The sequence below is a fragment of the Meleagris gallopavo genome, chromosome 1 (genome assembly GCF_905368555.1).
Source record: "Meleagris gallopavo chromosome 1, MGAL_WU_HG_1.1, whole genome shotgun sequence".
Lineage (NCBI taxonomy): Eukaryota > Metazoa > Chordata > Aves > Galliformes > Phasianidae > Meleagris > Meleagris gallopavo.
The window spans coordinates 165883345-165907917 of record NC_139404.1 but is presented as its reverse complement, the minus strand read 5'-3'; the positions used below and the strand labels follow the sequence as shown (position 1 = coordinate 165907917).

At 40.0% G+C, this 24573-nt stretch overlaps 1 protein-coding gene across 1 annotated transcript; it reads right to left on the bottom strand.

The window, feature by feature from the left end:
* Positions 1–752: 752 nt before the first annotated feature.
* On the bottom strand, positions 753–19952 carry LRRC63 (leucine rich repeat containing 63). The gene is made up of 9 exons (XM_085215834.1): positions 19382–19952; positions 15767–16720; positions 12005–12139; positions 11202–11362; positions 6084–6182; positions 4164–4300; positions 3303–3386; positions 2388–2627; positions 753–1601 (listed from the first exon to the last, which is right to left on the bottom strand). Exons 1-9 carry the CDS (start codon positions 19689–19691, stop codon positions 1442–1444), a joined length of 2280 nt encoding a protein of 759 aa, XP_085071960.1. The 5' UTR covers positions 19692–19952; the 3' UTR covers positions 753–1441.
* Positions 19953–24573: the final 4621 nt, after the last annotated feature.

The following is a 24573-nucleotide window of genomic DNA, read 5'->3' as shown; positions in this document are numbered from 1 at the left end:
CAACTAAACACACTGCCTCCATCTCAGCACAGATAAAGCAGTTTGAGTTTTTTACTATAATTAGTACAGTAAGTAAGGAAAACGTTGCAAAGTTACTTTCGTGCACAGATATACAGAGGCCTGAGCACCTACCAGGAGGTGAAAAGTGCTCCTTATGCTGAGGTAGTTTCGACGCCCTGTGATCATATCCCAGCAGAGTGCACTGGTCAGTCAGCAGGAGTAATGTGATGAGGGGTGGAAAGCAGAGGAAGTGATGGGGAAGGATAGGAGGCTATTTTTCTTCCAGTGTACTGATGCTACCTAACTGTCATCGGACATCCAGGACTGATGGGACCAGAGAAGTCTGCAGAAGTTGCCTTTGTGGCCCAGTGCTGATGACATTGTCAGAGGAGAATGGGCCCTGCCCTTGATGCTGCTGATACATTTTATACAACAATTATTCTGAGACAAGTTCTGTCATCTAATCACTGGAGCAGAGATGGTAGTCCATCCATGGGACTGCATGCGTACAAAGAATGTCATCAGTTTTTCATCTCTCCCTTAGCTTTTCCCTCTTCTTCCCTTTGGACTGTCTCTGGGTCATAGCTGCCTTTATAATGGATTTTGATCATTTAATTAAAGATGCAAAAAATCCGTTACATATCATAGTTCAGTAGCTGTACTGATTGATAATAAAATCAGATGATTAGGTTTTTTTCTTTCCTAAAATGGCAAATGAGTTTCAATGCTTTTTATTTATATTTTAACACTTTCACTGATACAAGGTGGGAAACAACACAAAGCATTGACTATGCTGTACTACAAGCACCAAATCTGAAGAAGGAGCTCTGATCCCAGATCTGTTGTAGGCTGTCTTCCTCATTAACTCATTCTGATGAGGATTTTGTTTATTTTTATTAGTAGTATCATTATGTTTAGAAAAGCATCAGACATCTCAGCTTTGGGGACTGAAATTCATTAAAAAAAAATGAAGAGTTTTTGGTATAGCAAAAAAAGACCTTCCATGACTTGCAAAAATATTGCAGATTTGACAAATAACTGAAGGATGTAATATCTAGGTCAGAAATAAAGTTATCCATTCTTAGAGCACTGACAAGAACAGTGATGTAAAATGGCTTACTGCTAGTTGTGGGGAAGAATCTGACACCTTGTCAGGTGTCACTGGAGGAAACACAGGGTCAGCATCTAACTTCATTGACTTTACATAGAACTGAGTCTACATTTCATTTCAATACAGCTACATATTCAGTGATATGAAGCAAACCATTCAGAGCTGAAAGCACTTTAAGAAAGATGGAGTCACAGCAAGTGATCCCATAACACCAGCAGAGTCCCAGGCTGTCCACCTGAATGACACAACGCAAGATCTCATATTTCTGAATTATTTTATCCCATTCACAGTTTCTCTGCAATCCAGATGCCTTTTCACAAAGTACTGGAGTCAAGCTTCAGGCTGAGACACAAAGTTTCTATGGCACGATGGTGAGCAGGCATAGAAGTAAAAAGGAAGCCTTCCAAATTTAAATACATTTCTGTACATTTGGATGAGCTGAAGTCCTTTGCCATATCGAGGTCCACTGCAGCAGTCACAGACACTAAAACTAAAATGGTAAGAAATTGGCTCAAAAACTTTGCATCATCCTCCTAAGTTTATATATACCCCCCCCAGCTGTTCAACTTCCTCACTCAAAAGCACAAATTAAAGAAATTATCTGGCCTCAGAATGACTGTGGTTCATCACTGAAGAAGATGCTTAAACTTCCTCAGTTCCAGTTTAGTAGAGGCCTGCTCAATTCCAAAAAAGTAATTACTCTAGCCTTAATGCACAGTCTGCATGGCTCCCATGGGGAAGGAGGAGACAGACACATCAAAAATAGAAGGATGTGCTGTGCAGTTGAGGTGGAGTGGAGAGACAGGGAAGAAAATAATTCTGAAATTCCCAGAAATGGAGCTGACATCATTTTCATCTCAGCTGTAAGCTTCAGGTCAATCTCCCTTCCCAACAGACTGGCTCGATGTAGAGCCAGACATGAAGCTGCAACACAAGTTTTGTCTGGAAGACAGGTGTCTGTGTAAAACCCTAGGAACATTAAACAGAACAATGTATTTGCATGCAGCATCCAACAAATCTTAATTGTATTTTTACATTCACTCAGATATACTCAAAATGTGAACTGAGTATACCTACATGGAACTATAGGTATTGCTACTACTGCAGTACGTAGTAGCATATCACTGATCAACACTAATTTCATGTGAAGGAATGGACAAAATATGGACTTCCACACTACTAACACATGCATTCTGATTGAGGCCAACTAACTATTTTTTGCACACAGTACTCCTCTGTTGAGCAAGGGAACAAGATGTAATTCTGTATTACTTACTCATCCAAAATCTTTTTAATATCTTCTGTGATGTTGTTGTATCTTTCCTTTAGATTATTTGTGGAGAAGCAGAGGGCAGCCAGATGAATCAACTTCTGAGGTTGGCTCTGAATCTTTTCATTCCATAACAAAGGGTGTATGAAATTATTTTCTATTCTGAGGGATTTTAGTGGAAGATTCAAAACCCCACATGGCAAAGCAGAGAGCTGGTTCCCTTCAGTGTTCAGATACTCGAGCTTTCTGTAATTTTAAGGACCACCAGGAATTTACAGATTGTTCACAATATATTCTAACATGACAGTGGTTTATATAATTGCCTAACTCTCATTAACTACTAAGCCACTTATGAACAAAATGCTACATGTTTTTTACAGCGTGCTTTATGTACTGGATAGAATCGTACATACAATATTTTTCTAAATATAATTTAAATATCTCAGTTATCTTGAAAGACAATGCATCTGAATGCATTAGACATGCACAGATATCATCAACATTAAGGACATGCATGAATAATTTGCTTTTCTACAGTTTCTACTGGGTGGGTGAGCTTGGTTTTAATTCTTGTTTAATCAACACTTGAAACAGCACTGCTTGAAAGCAACCACACCTGGGCTGGAAGTGTACCTTCTCTTTCCTTATCGTAAAAATCAGGTGTATGTGCATGTATGTAGTCCAAATGAGAGAACAAGCATGTTTTGCATGTGAATATTTGACTTACAGCTACCATCAAGTGACACAGTTATACAATTGTCATTTACTGATTCAGTTTAAATGAGCTTTTCACAGAGGATAGGAGAAGGCAGAAAGAGGGTACTGAATCTTCCTCACGTGTTCACTTGTACAATTAACATCCAAGTATAGTCCATATAATATGCTGTAGAAATCTAATTTCAGTTTACGTTGCTTATATACCTGAGGTTCTTGATGTCATTAGGAATATAGCTAATATAATTATAGGCAATGTCCAGGTACCAGAGATCGTCTAATAAAAACAAGCTATAAAGAAAGGAAACAGAACTAAGAATTAGAAACCTAAACAGAGAAACACAAAAATCAGAATAATAAATGCTGAATGGGACCTTTGGAGTTCATCCAGTCTTGACCTGAAGCTCAGACCATTCCTCACTGCTTCACATTGTGTAGGCCTCTATTTTTCATATCTGCTATGATGTTTTAGTCTCTTTTGGGTATCCAAAACTATGGTTCAGCTCTTACATGAGCTGAAATGACCTCTAGAGGTATTCTCTCCACTCACTGTGGATGTTGAGATGGATGCCTTGATTAAATACCTAAAACCAAGGGGGTTGAAACCGGGTCTTGGCATTCCAAAATACTCTAGAAGTAGAATTTTACTTCCATAGCACAGCATCTCAACAGAATAGTCATATTTTAATGTACTGACTAAGTTTTAAAATTCACCTCTTTTTACTGCAACACAAAGGCAGACAGTAGAGCCAAGAATGGAAGCCACAAGGTCATTCTTCCCCAAAATATTTTCAGCTAAAGTGTCTGTTTACTGAAAATGAGCTGCACCAAACTAGTATACCTGTATATTCTTAGTGAAAATTCAATAAGGCAAGCAATTACAATTAACTATTCCAATACTTTCATTTTCTGTCACCGTGATAAAGTCTTTCTGTTTGGCTTAGTGATATGACTAAAATGAAAATTAGTGACAGATTATAACGTAGTTCAAGACAGAAATCCTTGTTTGTGCTTACAAATGCCACAAACATCTCAATGAAAACTAAAAAAAAAAAAATAATAACTTACCCAGATGGAAGTTCTGCTAGCAAATTAAAGGAAATTGTAAATTTCTTCAGTGACTTCAATCTGTGAATGTCATTTGGAATTTTTCTGATGGGGTTGCTCCGGAGCACAAGGACTTGTAAGGATTTAATGTTAAACACCTGAGAAGGGAAGAGGACAGCGAATGATAAAACCAACATCTGTTCGTCATACAGCAAGTCACTGTTCTGTTGTAAGCTTTCTGCATTTCTAGTAACAGCAAACTATGCTAGAAGAACAGGGAAATGAATATAATAAGATTTGCTAGTACGACTACTACACAGATAGATAGATAGTATTACTGCAGATACCACATGAGACACAATTGCCAATCACTTACTGTATTGATTACAAGACTGTAATTGAGAATTGCAAGCAGAGTCGCAAGCGCTGCTCGTTTTTAAGACTGTTCAGCATTTCTGATGATATGCCTTGTTTTTGTTTCTGATCTTGCATTTTTTGAGATGAAATTTTCAATTTCTATTATGTCTGCTTCAAAAATGCTTCCACTAAAAACGTATGAGCGGAAATGGGGCAAAAATCTATTTTGTTTGGTCAGCATTTAGAAAGAAACAACCCGATGAATATTCTTCAACTTGATGAATTTTTTTCTCTGAAAGAGTGGTCAGGCACTGGAATGGGCTGCCCAGGCAGATGATGCAGTCACTGTCCCTGAAAGGGTTCAAGAAACTTCTAGATGTTGTGCTGAGAGACATGGTTAAATGGGCAATAGTAGTGGTAGGGGGAAGGTTGGACTAGATGTTCTTGGAGGTTTTTCCAACCTTGGTGATTCTATGATTCCCAGTTCTGAAAGGACTACTGCAGTGTTTTTCAAGTCATGGATCGAAATCACAAAAAAGAGCTGTGAAAGTTTTCAAAAGAGACTGTTAACTATTAGGATCATTATTATTTCAGTTATTCATCTCGCTTCTTAAGCTCTTGTATGCCTGGCTGGTGAGTCAGAAAGGCAGGGAGGATCACATTTTGGAAACGTTTGAAAAATATTGTTTTACCTCCTATAGCTCAGAGGCCCTGTGCTGTTGAGGATGACATGAGAAGGTCTGAATTAGCACCACTCTGACTGGGAGTTTGGACTGGAGAACCTCCAGAAGCATTCTAGTCTATATCTGTAACGTTAAGTTGGCTAAGCACAGCCTTTGTCAAGGCAAACACAGCTTGAATGGAGGAGACCATGTAACTATGTAGCTACCAGTGCCTCAGGTACAATAACCTTGTGCATGCTATCCTGTGCAGTGCTTGGAAAAACAAGAAGCAGGGAAATTGGGAGTTGGACTTAATGATCTTCAGAGTTCCCTTCCAACCCCTACAATTCTGTGATTCTGTGACATGTTCACAGTCTTCCAACATGCAAACATCTGACTGCATGGTCAGAAATGGATGAAATTGCAAGTGCCTGGAAAAATAATACAATCTGAATGTGTTCACTTTTCTAAACTTTAGTAGCTATTTACTCCTAGCGATTTGGTCCACACCAAGCATGCTCTAATTTGGGTTTTCACAGTAAATGCAGATTTTAAGCTGCCTTAGACCCTGTCTGAATATCTTAAGTGTGTTGGGAAAACTGGAGACATTTGGAACTATTGCTGCAGGCTGCTGGAGCAAGAAAATATAAAAGGAACAGAAGGACCTGTGGGAGCAGACAGAAGCCTGGGAGAAGAGTTACAAAGACTCCCGTGATTGTTCCCTAATTCTTACTGAACCCTAAGTAACCAAAGCATATTTTAACACTGTAAACTATTATTTTTTTTCATTTGTTTTAAACAGCTGTGCTATGACACTTGCATTTAAACCACAGCTTGTTGAAAGTTAATTTTTATATCCAATAAATAGAATTTCAAACTTAGATCACTTCTAGTGAAATCATGGAAAATAAGCAGTGCATACCTCCATAGGAAAGAAGAGTAAATTATTGAATGACAAATTAAGGCAGACCAAAGTATCCATCAATGGGGTCAGGTCTGGAAGGTGAAACAAAAAATAGGCCTAGAAGAAATACAAAAAAATGGGACAGCTGAGTAAGGAAATCTCTCAGCATTTTCACTTAAATGCAATAAGTAACATCCTTAAGAACAGTTCCCTAGGACTCACAGATGTCTCATGAATGTTAGAAATACCACAATTTGATTCTCCTGTGGATGGAGTCAGCTCAAGCAACAGCACTGATATGCCTGAAGACAATGTCAGCAAATCCAAAGCCCAGCCCACCTTGCCTCTTGCCACAGAGTCCTCCACTGTCATTCCTGCTCATTTCTATCATGTCCAAATAACCTGTTCTCCTTTTTCAAGCGTGGACACAGTTCAGAATGCAACTTTATATTCAATTTATCAAAATATCAAAAGCAATCCCTTGCCACAGGTCGTGTAGTACTGAGTGGCACATGCCCTGCCTGGCTGCCCTGCTTGAGAACAGATTGCACTTACACAGCATAGCTTTTGGCTATGGAACTCCCTTCTGCTTTTGTGTATAATTATTATTCTGCAAGGTAAACTGCAGTACAATGAATGCTTTTGCAATGTAGATAGATCAGAGAACCAGTGTACAATAGAGCACAGAGAGAGTACTGTGATATTGACACACAATATCTACACCTGTGATCGCTAAGAGCACCAAGGTCCTCTCTTATTAGTGCCCTCATTCTGGCTGCTTTCCTGATTGTTCCATGAAATAAGTGGCCCACTTCTGTAGTTGCCTGAAGCTCTGTGATTTTTGGCTTACTTTTTCTTTTTTCACCTACTTTCTAATGTTGTTCAAACTGTGTTAGACTTCCCTTTGTGACCTTCCTAAAGTATACCTGATTTATCAGCTCAACCCATCTAGTCTAGTTCTGGAATATACTCACCCTCTCAAGTAGATCCAAAACTCCCAAAGCATGCAATCCAAACATCTTCAGATTCAGGCTATGAAGCACTTTTTCATTTTATTGCTCCTTTATTGAACTCTTACTTTCAGTTCTAACATGGGAAGTTTTATACTAAGCTCTGCTGCGAGAGTGCTGCTTCTGCATTATTATGACCCCTCTGGAATGTATGTGGTTATTGTTATATATCCAATCTCAACTACAAAAATGCTGAGATAATATTTAATTAATGTCACATACAATTTCAAATACGCCTTAAGAGATATATGAATCTAGCCTCTCGTTCCTTGTAGGCCAGAATTACTTATCGTTTTCGTGGCAGATAGATACACAGTATACATAACATACACTACCTACTAAATTGCTGGTGGTCATATCAAATCTGGATCTAAGGGTTATAATACAATACAATACAATCTAAGAGTTAGAATAAATAGATACATGAATGTAAATCACAAATAATGCTATAATGAAATGAGGTTTACATACTGCATTTGAGTTCAGAATTTTCTTGGATTCTTTGAACCTGTTTTGCAAGAAAAACTGTACCTCATTTGAGGATTTCCCGTGGTAATACTGTAGGACTGCAGGTAGATCCTTTACACTTCTTTAAAATTAAAATCCAAATTCTGGAAATTCTTCTAGATGCTAAAAAAATATCTGCAAATTTTCATTCTAAAGAGGAAAAACATTTCCAGCGAAAATGAACATGCAGTGCAATGTTCTCACCACTCCTCGTGAAATCTTCAAGAGATGTAGGATGAGCAAGATAGACTTAAATACTAGAAGGATTTTGAAGGATTTTTGATGGATTTAAATGTGTTATGTGCTGATGAATTATTTCAAATTGGGTTATTTATGAACAGATAAGAGTTCTCAAGTATCAGTTCTTCATATGAAACAAAGTTCAGTTCTTCAACAAACAGCTGCAATAATTCTTTCTGATTTTAAACAACCATCTTCGAGCATGCAGAAGAAAAACAGGCACTTTGCCTTCTAGCAACATGCCCAAGAAGGAAAAATCTTGACATTTACTAAGCTGTGTGAATTGAAGTGGTTCTACTTCACATGCAAGACCTTCCCTTTTTCAGTTCATAGCATTTTAATTAATGCTAAATTCTAAACGTTTGAGTGGTTTCTAAAACAGCAGCAAACCCCGGAAATTTGTCCTGTTTCAGCTTAAAGCAGATGATGGCACTGGGATTCCCAGCTGGACCTAGGCAGGAAGGCTGGCAGTCAGTGAGAATGGAAAAGGGATATATCTCTGGACTTAGCTGTCTTTTCCAGAGTGCCCTGGAGTCAGCTACTGGGCTCTGCGCACTAAGGGAGTTTGGCTCCTTAATCCCATTCTGCATTCAGATAGATCTCTTTCTTTAACTTCTCCAAGGACAAGACAGTGGGCTGGATGCTTTGGTCCCTGTCTGCTGATGGGATCATAAGAGCCTAAAAGGCAGGCACATTTCTCTAACAACAAAAAAACTGTGGTTAGATATCACTTAGATAAAGGATTGCTTTTGCTGGAGCTTCTAATTACATCTTCAATCACAAAACCAATACTTACTGTAGAGTTGCATGAAAACATGCTTTCATATCTAATACCTTTCTCAGACACTGAAAAATATTTCCTGTTCACAAAAGAAAGCAATATTGATAACATTTAGGATTGTTTTATATTCAGCAAATTGCAACTTCTTGGTGACTCAGGAAAATAAAATTGTTACCTAATCTTTTAATGAATCAACACTTCTGTTTTAGTACTTCAAAGGAAAGGTGCCTTAGACAAATAAAACTCTGCTTTGTAAAACAAAGATATCTGAAAAAAAGCTGATAGTGTTGACAACTTTTATACATTAATTGCATGGAGGATTTTGGACTGATTTTCAATGGCAGCCAAGAAAGCTTACCCTGAACTGAGTTTAGCATGACTCAAGGTACTGACCATGCAATTCCTTTATGCAGATTTCTTTACTGACTTCACCCAGACTTCTGGAATTTCTAGACACAGTGACAATTTTAAGAAACACAACCCCAACCTCAATAAAACATCACGTCTCGGTGCTCTCCCATAGTTAAAAAAGAACAGTGTGACAAATCTTCACATTCCCATTACAAGAGGACTCAGCAAAGCTGCATGAAGTTATACAGGTAGCAGTGGGGAGATTCTAGGAATAACCGACCAGCTTGCTCCAGAAAAGGAAGTAGCACAGCCGTAACAATGCAGTGTTACTGCAGATCCATCCTGTCTCCCTGCTTGTAGCCACATCTTTTGGTATGAAAATGTCAGCTCACTCAAGGCAAGCCTGAACTTCTCTGCAACATGCATCAGGAGAATAGGCCTCTCTAAGGCAGGGTCATTGCAGTGGCATATGGGGCACTCTTAAGTAATGTAGAATAATTCATGCAGCTACTGAAAAAGTACAGATGCAGCACAGCAAGGCAGATTTCACCAGTGATGACCATGTACAAAGAATCTTTTTAATATGTGGTGAGGCCCAGTGAGACGCCTCAAAATATCTGCGAAATGACAGCAATGTCAGCAAATAATTCTCTTAGTAACTCGATAAAACGTGGATAAGTTGAATAAAAAAAGTAGGGATCACTCAAGGATGTCAGCTCTTAGCTGGTAAAGTGTGGAGTAGCTCCATTGATTTGGATGCTTCGGAGGTTATTTATGTATCGGAAGGGTTAAATTATTGTACACTTCTCAGCAAAGAGAAAAAAGTTCTATAAATATCTTTTTCTATAACCACTTACGGGTATTGCTGGCAAGAAGGTGAAAAATCAATAATTGCTTTTTATAGTACTAAAAAAAGAGAACTCACAGCAGTGTTAGCTCATGATGATAGTTCTGGTATTTCCATCTCTGTTATTGCCAGTTTAAATTTTGGTGAAATTTGAAGAAATGGATAATAAAGTAACACAATAATAATGATAATGACAATTCTTATGTGTATGGCAGCAGAACTTCAAAATGAATAGGTATCAGACAACATTTTTACCGTATTGCTACTGGCAAACAACATGGGGAACTTGTTATCATTTCTTCCAAACAGCCTCATCACAGCATAGCAGTTTCGGATACTGATCAAATTCACTGGGAATACTGGCATTTCAATAGGTTTCCTAGATGATAGAATGTGAAACAATAGCACCAGTTCTTTCAAGATCGCAGTAAAAGGAATTAAATACTTACAGTTAATTTACCCACAGTATTTGCTTAAGACTGGTGTGCATTAAAAGCAGGGAGTATTAAGTTAGAATTGTTCCCCAAATCCCTGATCAGTTTTTCCCCATCTACCTTTTGACTACGTGTATTTATTCTGAGAATTAAAATCCATACGTGAAACACTATCTACCTCCAAGAAGGATTCTGTTTATCCAGATACCAACTCCTACTCCAATGAATGCCTGCTGCAGACAGTGGGTTGAAGCCTACAAACTATTTATATAAAAGTGGCTTAGAAAATTATTTCATTGTGCTAATTTATGGTCAGAAACATGAATTCTGGCAGAGAATCCCAAGTATGAATTTGGTTGAAGCTTTATCTGACCAGAACAGCTGGTTCACATCCATTAATGGACAATGTTTATATCAGCAGGCATTCTCACAGAAACCCTGAAATATGAAATCTCTGCTGATTTCTTACCAAAAGCAGGAGGAATTTTCTCTCATTTTCCACATCTGATGGCTCCTTTTCGTGGTGCTGGCATAATTTGGGTTGAATGGCAAACACTTTGGCAGAAGGTATAATGCACAGCAAGTGCCATGAAAATTATGTGGAATGCATCAGAAAGAATATAAGACAGTAAAAGTGCAGGGCGAAAGTACAAGAAAGAACAATTAAACAATGAAGAATTTAGGCAACATTACTATAGTAGAAAAGCATGTAAAAGAGCTATGCCTACAGCTGTTCTAATTTTATCAAAACCATTTTAATCATTCTAGTCACTTCTTTTTTTCATGCTGTTGTCCAGGACCAATTTTAAGATTGTTTTTTCTGTGGATGATGTTGCAAAGCCTGGAATGAAAACTGACTATTAAGTGCTTGGACGTTGGAATGAAAACTTCCAATGCTTGGATGCTTGGAATGAAAACTAACGATTAAATACAGCAACATGTGTACTGCATCTTTAACGGCTATACCTGAAGGTTGAGAGCAGTCTTCCTGTTCAAGAAGCAATGCCATACTTTTACTTGGGATCTGAACATCAGTTTTTCCTCTTCATCTTTCTTGCTTGCCATAAAATGGAGTCTGGTTTCCCAGTCACCCTCCACACTACCGCTGTCAGGGGCATTATTAGCATCTATGATATGAAAAAGTGTGTCAAGCACTACAGAATTTCTTAGGGGAATGTAAACACTAGATAATGAAGACTGAATGAAAGGTGTTCTGCAGACTTCCTGAATCTAATAATTTATATCCTCTGTTGCCAAACACAGACAAGACTCTCACATAGTAATAAATTTGACTCACGAACGTCTGCAAAGAAATATAAAGATTGCAGTTCATTTACAATCTCTTCCTTTCTTTTTCCTTTGATAGGAGGAGAATAGGTCTTCATGTACAAAAAACAAACAAACAAACAAACAAACAAAAAGTAGAATTGGATTATGGCCTGCAGTAATTTTGCCTTCCAACATAGTTACTATTTGCTGAGATAGAGACTACAGGGTTGTCATGTGTTGGATTGTTTTTGAACCCCAAAGGGTTCAGAAGTAGCACCTTTCTCCAGAGTGCTTTAGGTCTTGTGCCTTCAACCTCACTGTCACTTCAAAGCCAAGTCAATATTGTAGATTATTTTTTTACGCTATAATTCCACTATTTTGCTACTTCAACAATATGTAGTGGCTGTAGCCCCCATAGGCTGATGTTGTCATGACATATTTCTGAGAATGATCTATCACAGTGCCATTTTATGACTACTGCACAAAAACCTAGTTTGTACCTGAAAAGGGTCCTTCTTTTCTATCAGGTTCAGTTGACTTTACATAATGTATAATATATTCTTTTTCTTTCTTTTCTTCTTGCAAAACTTCTTCTGGTATATCAGATTTTCTTGTTTTTTCTTGCGAGGCCATTTCTAAAGAGAAGTGCAAAGTAATAGCAGACACGTTACATACACAAGAAATAGATTCTTTAATACATATGGCTCAGAATCTGATTGCACAAAAGCCCTATATATTATTTAAATGCAGTAAGAAAGACCTTAGATACATAAGAGATAAATTTTAAAGCTTCAGTTGGTACAAGAAACACACAGAATCATAAAATAATTCTTATTGGAAAGGATCTCCAAGATCATCAGATCCAGCTCCCTGTTCAAAGCAGGACTAGATCAGTTTGCTCAGGGCCTTTTCCTGCTGATTATCTCCAAGGATGTAAATCCACAACTTCTCCCATCAACCTGTGCCAGTGTTTGACCAACACAGCATAGGGTTCCCTATATCTAATGAGAATTTTCCATTTCCCAGCGTCAAGTGTCACTTGCCTCTTCTGCTGTCACTGTGAACTTCTGAGAAGAGCTTGACTAGCTGAAGACAGAAGTAGGATCTCCCTTTAAGCATCTTCTCTTCAGACTCTACAAACTCAACTTTCAGTCTCTCATATGTCGACTGCTTCAGCTTCCTGACCATTTTTGTCAGCCTCTGCTGGAGTGTATCAATATCTGTCCTATAGTGGGGAGTCCCAGGTGTGGTTTTACAAGAGTTGAATATGAAGTTATAATCACTTCCCTTGAACTGCTGGCTATGCTTTTTAAAATATTGCCAGTATGTGAGCAGCTTTCTTTGCCACAAAGACATGATGCTGGATCACATTCAACTTGTCATCCACCAGGTCTTCTAGTCCTTTTGTGCAAAACATTTTCCAGCTAGCTGGACCCAGCCTGCTTGAGAAGTAATTATGTCCTAAAAAATCTGAGCCTAAGATTGATCATAAAAAGGTTGATCATAAAAAGGTTTGTGCTGACACTGCTACAAAATAGTTTCACAAAAAAGCATTCTCAGCACTAAAATCTGACATCAGATAGTAATTTGCCCAAGCAGTACCAGGAGGTGAACAAATATATAGCTTAACAGCTGCACACACTCAATTTACTGGTTCTCTCAATTAATCTCAGGTAACGCTTTTCTCTAAACCACAGTCACCATATCTGTATCTGTGGTACAGCAACCAGAATAGAGCCTCATTGCTGGCTAAAGTGAACAGCTTTGAGTTTCTGTGCTTAAAATAGTGTCGCCATGGGTCTACTCCTTTTCATGCAGTTCTGCAGCTGACCATGGGTGTATAACATAAAGTGTCAGTCAGCAAATGTCACTGCAAAACTGTATTTTATTGTAAGTGGTCAAAAAAGAGATATATATTTTGTGTTTCATTCATTCCATTCATCTTAGATATCTACCTTGGGTTACTACTTGCCTTCTGGAATTTTCTGTCCCTCTCTCCATGGGTTAAGGAAGAAGCATGCATTACTAGTTATGATTAAATGATCAACTTGAGGGTGGTACGAACTGCTTCCCCGAGGTTTCAGTTTCAGCATGCAATCACTTACCACTTAAGGTAGCCAGTGGTTTGCCAGCTTCACAGATCTCTTTAAAAATGCTTTTGAGATAACACTCAAAGTTAGGAAGAAGGGATGCATCTGCCTGAGAATGAGAGGGAGAAGGGGACACTACAGTACCAGTTATTCCCTGGTTGGATGACCTTGAGAGGGACTGGAGAGGCAGAGACAAGGCCTCAGAAAATGCTCTGAATTTATTATACTTTTCTTCTTTACAGTGCTGCTGAAAAGAACCACATCAGAGTACTGCTCCAACAGAGCACCTTTCCAGTAGGATGAAATGTCCACCTGTTATTCACCTCCTCAAAACTGCTTTTCTAGTCCCAAGCGACACAGCACCTATATTCCCACCCATGCAGAGTTTGGATAAACAGTGTGGTCCAACTAGAGCCTGCAGAAAAGCCCATGGCAAACATACAGTGCTGCTTCTAGCCTTTCTCATGTTTGGGTAAATGGAATACAATTAGGAAGGCAAACTCTATAGCCAGGTGTCTGCCCCTGCATTTCATCAGAAGAATCTGAGTGCCACCTTTCTCTTACAAAATGCATCACATTTCTCACACTCTGAACACAGTGAATAGAGTTCCTGCCATTGGAATGGCTTCCCTCTTGTTGCACTTGTGCCTGAGCAACAGAACCACACATCAGTAACCAGAATCGCATCCCCTGTGCCAAAGAACACACAGTCCCTAAATGTGACCATTATTTGAGACTGCATTTCCACTTTTCATATTATTACCATACACTGACACACCATTTCCACTGTGCTAATGATTTATAGTGATAGTACAGAAATAACTGTATACCTGCTTCTAGACTGCCACAGTGGAAAGATGAGGTAAACACTTCTTCCCATGAGTCACAGTTACTCACTTGTCAGTAGTGGAAAACTGATACCAAGGAATACATTTGAGACTTGGCTTTCTGAGAGAAAAAAAAGGCTGAATTCATGCAAAGTAATTACAAAATTACTTTGCTTCTGGGAGCTTCTGGGAGCACCTCTAAACCCAGTTGTTAAACCCAGCTTCACCTTACCACATCCCAGGATGGAACCCATGGAAGGCATTTCTCTACTATAGCTGTGCAGCAGCACTGAGAAAGCCAAAAGTAGTCCTCTAGGGAATTCACTGCTCTTCCTCCAGCTCATGCACAGTTTCTAGTGCAGAGGTTCCAAGCTACTATGTAACTGGAAGCAACATCAGAATTCCCCATTGCTTCTTCCTTCCACTTCCTCCCTTCTTCTGGCTTATATCAGCTCAACCATTTGTGCAATACCACTAATACAGGACACAGTAGGACACTGGTCAGTCCTGAATAAAATCCTGCAAAAACAAATATATCTTTGTTTTAAGCTGGAGCATGTCCAGAGAAGGGCATTGAAACTGTGAAGGGTCTTATGAAGAGAAGCCAAGGAAATTGAGATGGTTGAGTTTGGAGAAGAGGAAGCTCAGGGAAGGTGGTGATGTGGGGGTTGGCCTCTTCTCCCAAATTATAGTGATAGGACTAAAGGGAATGGCCTTAAGTTGCACCAGGGGAGGTTCAGGTTGGATATCAGGAAATGTTTCTTTTACAGAGGAGTCATCAAGCAGTGGCACAGGCTGCCCAGGGAGGTGGTGGAGTCACTGTTCCTGGAGGTGTTCAAGAAACATGGAAACGTGGTACAGAGAGACATGATTAGTGGGTGTAGTGATGGGCTGACAGCTGGACTAGATGATCTTAGAGGTCTTTTCCAACCTTAATGATTCTGTGATACTAAAATTCTAAGTCTGTTCCTCATTTTGCATTCAGTAAGATACAGGAAAACAAGGCCAAAGACCCATGAAAGAGTCAGAACAGCCCTCCTAAATCCTGGTGATGAATGGACCCACTATTTTCAAAGACTTAAATGACGGGACTTCTCACAATTCCCATTCACCATCTGTTATAATAAAGTTGCATACATTTAAATCTGTTATCTGTTATCTGAAGACACAACATTTCACTTAGTTATCACAAGCTATAGTTCTGCACTAGTTATTTCTCAAGTAATGAGGGCAAATTCAAAGACACACCAAACAAAACCAAAGTTTTTTTGTTTGTTTGTTTTGTTTTGTTTTTTCTCCCTGCAAGAGATTGCAAAAAGATACTATAACTTTTAATACTAATTACCTAGGAACATCTGTTGCTCAGGCTTTCTCGTTTGATCTGCAGGTAAAGCAATGTCAGACAAAATCACTGTGTTAACTTCAGTCTGTAAACTCCTGTTTTCAGTCATTAATCGGTTACTGAGGACTTCATAGTTGTAGTGGGAAACAAATGGCTTTTTGAGTGTTGTCTTCAAAGGCAGATGGTGAGAAGAACCTGCAGCTAAACTTTCCAGTGTAAATACAGGAGGAGTGGAATGGGCAGGGCCAGTGCTCTGTAATTTTTGACGCTTCACATGAGAGAATTTATGATTTTTGCAAAATGAGAAGTGATCAGGCCCACTGGGACTTTTAGTAAGAATAAAATCTCTCCTAGGAATTTGGGCAGAAAACACATTTTTCTCTTTGCTTTGGTTTGGCATTGGTCTGCTTGAACAGATAGGAATAATTTCATATTGACCAACCAGGCTTGCAGTATTGCTTTGTAAAGACCAATGTGCAGACTTATTATTCTTAAAAACTAGATCACTCTTCTGCTTCACATCTTCTGCGGGGAAACTTGTTTCAGACAGAATTAAAACTCTCCTTTGGTCATGAAAACCTGTCGTTTTGGACTGGATCTGTGTTTGCCCATATTTACTGTCTTGATTAAGCTGACATACATGTTGGTGTTGGAAATGTATTGGACAAGAAGAAATGTGGTCAGACTGGGGTTGGATACTGCCAGACAGGTACTGAGACTGAAGGAGATCTTTGAGTTGGATTTGTGTTTGATTTTGGCAAATCTGATGAACAGACAGGAATGTATCTTTAGGCTGGGTTTTCACCGGATTCTGGGAAACGTGACCATGGCTGAAGGAAACATCTGTCTGCTTGATTTGTCCTTGAGTACTGGCAAAACTGTCAGACACAGCTTTTCCATTTTTATCATTTGTACTCTTCACCACTCTAGCTCGGTATTGTCCAAAACCCCTGCCTGCTGAAAACAAGAGAAAAGAAAGACACTGAGAATGAAGCTTAGAAATTCTATTGACTTATCTTATTCGTCTCAGTTTAATGAGAAACGTGTGGTGCGATGGTGCTGAGCCCTAGTGTCCCACACCACTGAGGTGGAGATTCATTTCACACTCTTCACATAATAGCCACTTTGCTACTAGGGCTCATTCTGAAGGTCTACTGGTTCCTTAGCTAGACCCTAGCTTCCAAACATCCAGAAGTAATTAGTCCTGAACACTTTTATCAACAAAGAAGTTCTTACAAAATTACTCTTCATTCAGCCTGCACAAGCTTGCTGCTTTGTTCCCTTTGCTGGGAAACTCATTTTCTGGGACCTGCTGAAGGAGAAGCCTCTTTGGGATTGGGTTATCTCCCTGGATTTCTTGCCTTCCAGTATTGCGGCTGACAACTTCAAGCTCTCTACCAGGTACAGTCCACCACCACATCTCCTTGAAATTTTTTCTGCATTTTCAGTCAACTGCTTTATTGTATTACATCCTCATTTTCTACAGTTCCCTGCAGAGGAAGACACTTACGACATACCACTAAAAGGCTCATCTTTTTTTTCCTAGCTCAGAGCTCCAGGCCCCAGGTCTGAGTCTCACACTTCATGAAGCACAAAACAATTCTGTCCCCAAAAAATGATTGAAACACCACTGCTGAAGAAGAGTTGCTTTTTGATCAATGGTCATGCTGCTGTTTAAATATCTGTCAGGTGCAACGGTTACATTTGGAGAAATGATCCTTGAACAAACTTTATTGTGCGGATCTTGGATTCTTGTCAGGTGTACTATATAAATACATAATCTATAAATAGCAACCATCGCTAATCATATGCTCTACTACAAGAAGAGCCATCACAATAAAGCTCTGAGGATAAAAGGTTTATCTATCACTTTTAAAATGTTTTAAATCGTTGGAGCATAGTTCTCGGAGTGAGCCAGAAATACTTACATCTGTTTTGACAGTGCAAGTCTGGAAATGTATTGAACAGATTTTATCAGCTTCAGAAGGGCCTAATAATATCAAGGGTCTAATAATTACTTTAAAAAAAAAAAAAAACTGAGTTCTCCTTAATATTTTTAGTACTTTCATAAAGATATTACACAATATGTCCTCATTGTTCCTCAAAAGTTAGTGTTACCTGTTAATAATTACAAATATACCATGACAGTGTTCTAAAAACAACCAAAAAACAAATGAGCTGTAACAAATAAAGTTGCTTATAATTTATTTCAAACATAATACAAAATATTTTTTTCCTTCTGGTGGTTTCTCTTCAGGATTACATGAAGACTGAATAGTTTTAGCTATGTAGATGCTCTAACTGAATTACAGAATCCAGAGGGAAATAAAAAGCAGTAAATGATTTGTTCTCTTTAGATCAGTTTGTAGGGACAGCACTGTTCTTTGATATGACCTTTATTATTTCATATTACATTAAGTTTCATGTGTTAATCAGTGAAAAAAATAGTTGAAAAATTCAATATGCCACATTTCTATAGCAGATCCTGGGGTCTCACAGTTTTGCTGAAGTCAGTGAATCTGTTCAAATATGAAGAATATTTTTTATAGATCTGTTTCAGGATCAGTGAATAGTTTCCAGCTTCTTATATCACTTGTGTTAAAAATATTTTATTATAGATCATTTTATTGTTTTTCGTTTTTATTTTTAAAGGTTAATGCTTAAATATTTAATCAATAGCTACCTTATATAAACTGAAAAGAGCTTTTCATTCATGTATGCTGGCACATAAAATGTCTACTTATTTCTGAACCATACTGCACTGCAAGTCTCTTGTTCTTAAATAGGATTTCCTGATGCCTTTAAAATAACATAAGCCAGTATATGTCTTTTCACATAAATGTACATTCTAAGAATATGACCATCACTCCAAACATTTTTTCTTATTTTCTCTGAATCAAAGTTGTATATCACTACCCCTATGGTTTGATTCTCATCTGTTTCAATATAACTTTTCCCGAAACCACAGGTTTCTCATGTTATATCTTATTTTCTTGGACAAGCTAGTAGGGTAGCATTCAAGTCAGAAGAGTGGCAGGTTCCTACACCTGTCTCAACTACTCTTCCATTATTTTACATGAACAGCCTCCCAGAGAGATGCAGTGGTTCAGATAATCACACAGTCCTGTTCACACTGCTTTACCCTAGCAGCTTACAACACTTGCTGGTAAGGCCAAGCTGGATGGGACTTTGAGCAAACTGGTCTAGAAGGAGGTGTCCCTGCCTATAGAGGTTGTTGGAACTAGATGATCTTAAAGGTCTCTTCCAACCCAAACCATTCCGTGATTCTATGATTATGTAGATTAATCACTTGTTGAACAGCCACAGCAATTACAAATAGACACCTCCAGCACATTTTGCACTCGGTAAGAGAGTGGGCAAGCATCAACATGCATTAGTATGCTTGCACTGAACATCAGCATTGTTGAGGATCTTCCATACTGCACTGTCAAGGAGCTCAGCATTGGAACTGCCTGACTGAAGCCAGCATATGTATTTCCCTGCGCTCTGTTGTGAATTTACAGATTAACTAACAGATTCATCTTCTTGTGTGTTAACTTCAGAGAACATATGGAATTTGAAACTATGCACTACAAGAACTGTTTTTATATAATTTACCTTTACCAACCTTCTCCCTTGGTGTAGACAGTTTAGATGGCAGCTTAGGAGGTAGAGGTCTACGAAGTAGTTTTGGCTGCTCAGCCATTTTCTGCTTTGCCTTTGTTCCTGACAGATGACTGAAGATGTTTCCAAAGATCAGAAAAATCTGACAAGACAAAACAAGAGAAATAGTCATCTTCAGTTTAATGTGCTGAACTATGAATGGTCTGCTCATATAAACAATACAAGAATCATAACACAGCACAAGTGGCCAAGAAGGGAGATATGTTCTCTTAGTGATTGATTCAACAGTTTTTCTAATTATCATTAGTGTTTCAAGAAATAAATCAGTGATATTATAAAAAGAACCTGAAAGAGCTATTCCATTAACCTTGGAGTGCTTCCATTAAAGAATGATTTTCAGCAGTTTTGTCACAGAAGGCAAGGCAAAGTTTTTCTCGTCTGAGGAAAAGGAGGAGCAGGAAATTAGTGAAGCACCCTACATTAAGCATTCTGAAAGGTCTCAGAAATAGTTTTCTGCTGGATAAACAGATTTAGTATGAGCAACAGTTGACCCAGTTTAAAAAAAAAAAAAGCTGAGTATGCAAGTAGTATATTTATGCCTCTTTCCGGCTTCCTTTTAGATTGTGATTGCAGCCAATGATATTTGTTTAAATCATAGAACTCCTGATTTGGTTTCAAGAGTCCTCTCATTACCAGCCAAGTTTAACACATTTCTGCTTGACAGTGATTTTCAAGGTTAGTTACGTTCCAGATTAAAGAGTTTAGGTTTCTTTTTTTCGGTATAGAGCTAATATGACATAAGACATGAAATAAAGACTCAGTCTTAAAAACTTGTAATCAGAAGGAAAGCACAGAAGACAAACCAGAGGTGGTGACTTTGAAGAGAAATGAGAAATGCCATAATCAGAAAACTACTGGCTCACAGGAACATTTACAAAGATTAAGAAAATTCTCACATGAAACTAGAAACAAGGAGATCTCTAGGAAAAAAAAAATACTTGAATAATTCATTTTGAAAATAGGTAAGCTTGAGACTTCGAAGCAAATTTCCATGTGGACAAGATTAATTTAAATGGAAGTGTAGCATTATAAAAACTGTAATCTACAAAAATTGTGATGAAAAGAATGAACACAGTCCTGAAGCACATAAGCAGGATCAAGTTCAGATTTGACATTCAGCTTACAAGCTTGAACAACAATAAAATAAGGGGATGGAGAAAGGAAGAAGCAGAAGTTAAAAAGGAAGCCTGGAGTTCAGTGTTAACCATGGCAAGTTTGAATGAATGGTCAAACATCACAACAAGCATAATAATAATGATAATAAACCAATAACAACAACCCACAATGCAGGAATTCTTATCAAGCCAAAGATCGGTTTCAAGAACTGGAAAAAAAAAAAAACACTCCATAGTCATGTCTTGACTTCCTATGTGATTCACTACATCTTACCATTCCAGTCTTTCACTGCCAGATTCTGCCTGGCACTGGACCATAGCACAGGACAATCATCCAGGCTAGACAGGAGGGTTGACTGTGAACTCCAAGTAGGATACTAAGAGATTTAACCAGTCTGGTCTTGAAAACCACCAAGGATGGAGACCTCAAAGCCCTCTGTGCAACCTCTGTGCCTCCTGCAACACTGATAAAAATCAGGATGTAGAGTTCACAGCTGATAAACACACACATAAGCATGGAAAAATTCCTGATTTCTCTCATGTAGGTTGGTTGGATTCAAACTGGCTGATGGATTAAGCCAATGAGTGTGAGTTGTGTTTGATTACGAAATCAAAGAATCAATTGAGTTGGAAGGGATCCTTAAAGTTTGTCTAGTCCAACTATCCTGCAATGAACAGGAACACTTACAGCTACATCAGGTGTTTGGAGCCCCTCCAGCCTGACCTTCAGTGTCTCCAGGGATGGGGCATCCACCACCTCACTGGGCAACCTGTTACCCTGATTGTAAAAATATTTCTTCCTTATATCCAATATCTAAATCTTCCCTCTTTTAGTTTGAAACCATTTTCTCTTGTCTTATCACAGCAGACCCTGCTGAAGTGTCTGTTCCCTTATTTCATACAGCCTCCCTTTTAATACTGCAAGGCTGCTCTCAGGTCTCCCCAGAGCCTTCTCTTCTTTGGGCTGAACAGCCCCAGCTGTCTCAGCCTGTCCTCATAGGAGAGGTGCTCCATCCCTTGGATCATTTTTGTGGCCCTCCTCTGGACGCGCTCCCACACATCTCTGTCTCTCCTGTACTGAGGACTCCACATGTGGATGCTCAGTACTCCAGGTGAAGTCTCACCAGTGCAGAGTAGAGGGACAGGATCACCTCCTTTGCCCTACTGGCCACACTGCTTTCGATCCAGTCTACTCTATATTTGGCTTTCTGGACTGTGAGGGCACACTGCTGGCTCATGTCCAGCTTAACATCTGCCAAGTTCTTTTGGCAGTGCTGTTCTCTATCCTTACATCCTCCAGCTTGTACTCACAGTGGGGGTTGCCACTACCCAGGTGCAAGACCTTGCACTTGGTTTTGTTGAACCTCATGAGGTTCACATGTGTCCTCTGCTCTAGCCTGTTTAGGTTTCTGCATGGCATCCAGTCCCTCAGGGATGTTGACTGTACCACACAGCTTAGTGTCATCCACAAACTTGCTTAGGGAGCACTCGATTCACAGAATCACAGAAACACCAAGGTTGGAAAAGACCTACAGGATCATCCAGTCCAACCATCCACCTATAACCAATAGTTCTCACTACACCATGTCCCTCAACACAAAATCCAAACGTTCCTTGAACACCTCCAGGGTCGGTGACTCCACTATCTCCCTGGGCAGCCCATTCCAGTGCTTGACCACTGCAAGAAGGCTTTCAGAAAGAAGGCTTTCAGAGAAGAAGTATTTCCTAACGTCCAGCTAGAATCTCCCCTGGCACAGCTTGAAGCCATTCCCTCTAGTCCTATCACCAGTTACACGAGAGAAGAGGCCGACCCCCAGCTCACTACAACCTCCCTTCAGGTAGTTACAGAGAGCTATAAGGTCTCCCCTGAGCTTCTTTTTCTCTGAACAATCCCAGCTCCTTCAGCTGCTCCTCATAAGGCCTGTGCTCCAGACCCCTCACCAGCTTTGCTGCCCTTCTTTGAACCTGCTCCAGGGCATCGATGTCTTTCTTGCAGTGAGGGGCCCAAAACTGAACACAGTACTCGAGGTGCGGCCTCACCAGTACTGAGTACAAGGAGATGATTCCACTTTCAATGTCACTGATGAAGATGTTAAAGAGCACCAGTCTCAGTACTGACTCCTGAGGGACGTGCCTCATCACCAGTCTCCATCCAGTCACTGAACCATTGACCAGCACTCTCTGGGTACCTATCTTGGTCTATCTTGTAACCAGTTCCTCATCCATTGAACAATCAACCCATCAAGCACGTATCTTTCCAATTTGAAGAGTAGGATGTTATAGGGGACTGTGTCAAAAGCCTTACTGAAGCCCGGTGTCTCTTTCTTTGTCCACTCACACCGTTTCACCACCATAAAAATCAACAAGTTTGGTCAGGCAGTATCTACCCCTAATGAAGCCATGCTGGTTATCCCATATCACCTCCCTCACTTCTACGTATCTCAGCATAGCTTCCAGGAGGATCTGCTCCATGGTCTTCCCCACCACCAAAGTGAGGCTGACAGATTGGTAGTTCCCTAGCTCATCCTTTCTATCCTTTTTAAACACGGGTGTGACACTGCCTTTTTTCCAGTCACCAAGAACTTCATCTGATAGCCACAACTTTTCACCAATACCTTGAGGAATACTGCTTGCAAATCAGCAGGGATAGAACAGCCTGGAAAAAAAAATGAAGGCCTAGGATGAAAGTGGAGACAAAGAACTTCCGACAGTGAGTGCAAGCTGTTTGCTCAGGGTGAAAACTCCAGAGGAAACCCCGAAGTTTGAAGACGAGCAGGATGGATACAAAGGAAGGCAAGAGTCTGGATGGGGGCAGTGGAGGAAGTGCAGCACAAACAAGAAACCCTAGTGTTTCCAATAGGATATCAGTGTTGTTCCTGCTAATAGAGACAGGAAGGATAAAAGCAAGCAAGATTTTCGCATGAGATTAAACTATTATAGTTAATGAGATTCTGGGTAAAAATCAAAGTGGGAACAGAAACAAAAAGCTGAAAGACTGCAGCCACTGTGAAGGTTTGTGGTCACAACTGTATGTCTAGCTTAGCTCCACACACCAGTAAGCTGAACCAGCAGGCTGCAAGAGCTGGAGAAGGCGAGAAGCAGATTAGTTGCAGAAATTCAGTGTGGCAGAGGGCAGGGGAGCAAAGGAAGAAGGTATCTGGGAGGAATCCTGCCACAGAGTCTGGCAACAGGGTGGGAGAACAAAGCCAAGGCAGGACAGAGAGGGGAGACAGCAAACAAACATCACAGAGACTTCAGGTGAGGAACAGAAAAAACCTCAACGCAGCTGTGTCCTGCTCTAACATGGCCAAATAGCAGGAACGCTTTCGGATGGTCCACCTGATCCTGTCAAGGCTGCAGACCCTGACATGGCCACCTAAGGCACTGCTCCGCAGCTTCCCAGCTCTGACACTACCACACACCCAGGCCAGAACCACTGAGGGTTTCAAACTAAAAGAGGGAAGATTTAAATATTGGATATAAGGAAGAAATATTTTACAATCAGGGAAGTGAGGCAGTGGCACAGGTTTCCCAGAGAGGTGGTGGATGCCCCATCCCTGGAGACACTGAAGGTCAGGCTGGAGGGGCTCCGAGCACCTGATGTGGCTGTAAGTGTCCCTATTCATTGCAGGAGAGCTGGACTAGACAAACTTTAAGGGTCTGCAGCTGTCTCGCTGCACGTGGGATCTGAGGTGCCCTCTTACCAAGCTTGCTAGGAAACTCACCCTACATCTACCTCGCCTGGAGCAGCATTCCCCACCCTGCCGAACGGCACAGAGCAGCGGGAGAGCCCAATTTCCTTCTTCCCCCACCCGCACCGTAAACCCCCGTTCCCTCTCGCGCCACTCCCGCCAACCGCCTCCTCAGTCAGCAGAGTCGCGGAGACCGTGGTCACATTGCTTTGGGGGCGTGGCCTAGACAAGGGGGCGTGGCCACGATGATATGTAGGCGTGATCACACCGATTTGGAGGCGTGGCCAAGCTGAGAGGGGGCGTGGCCAAGCGAAGACGG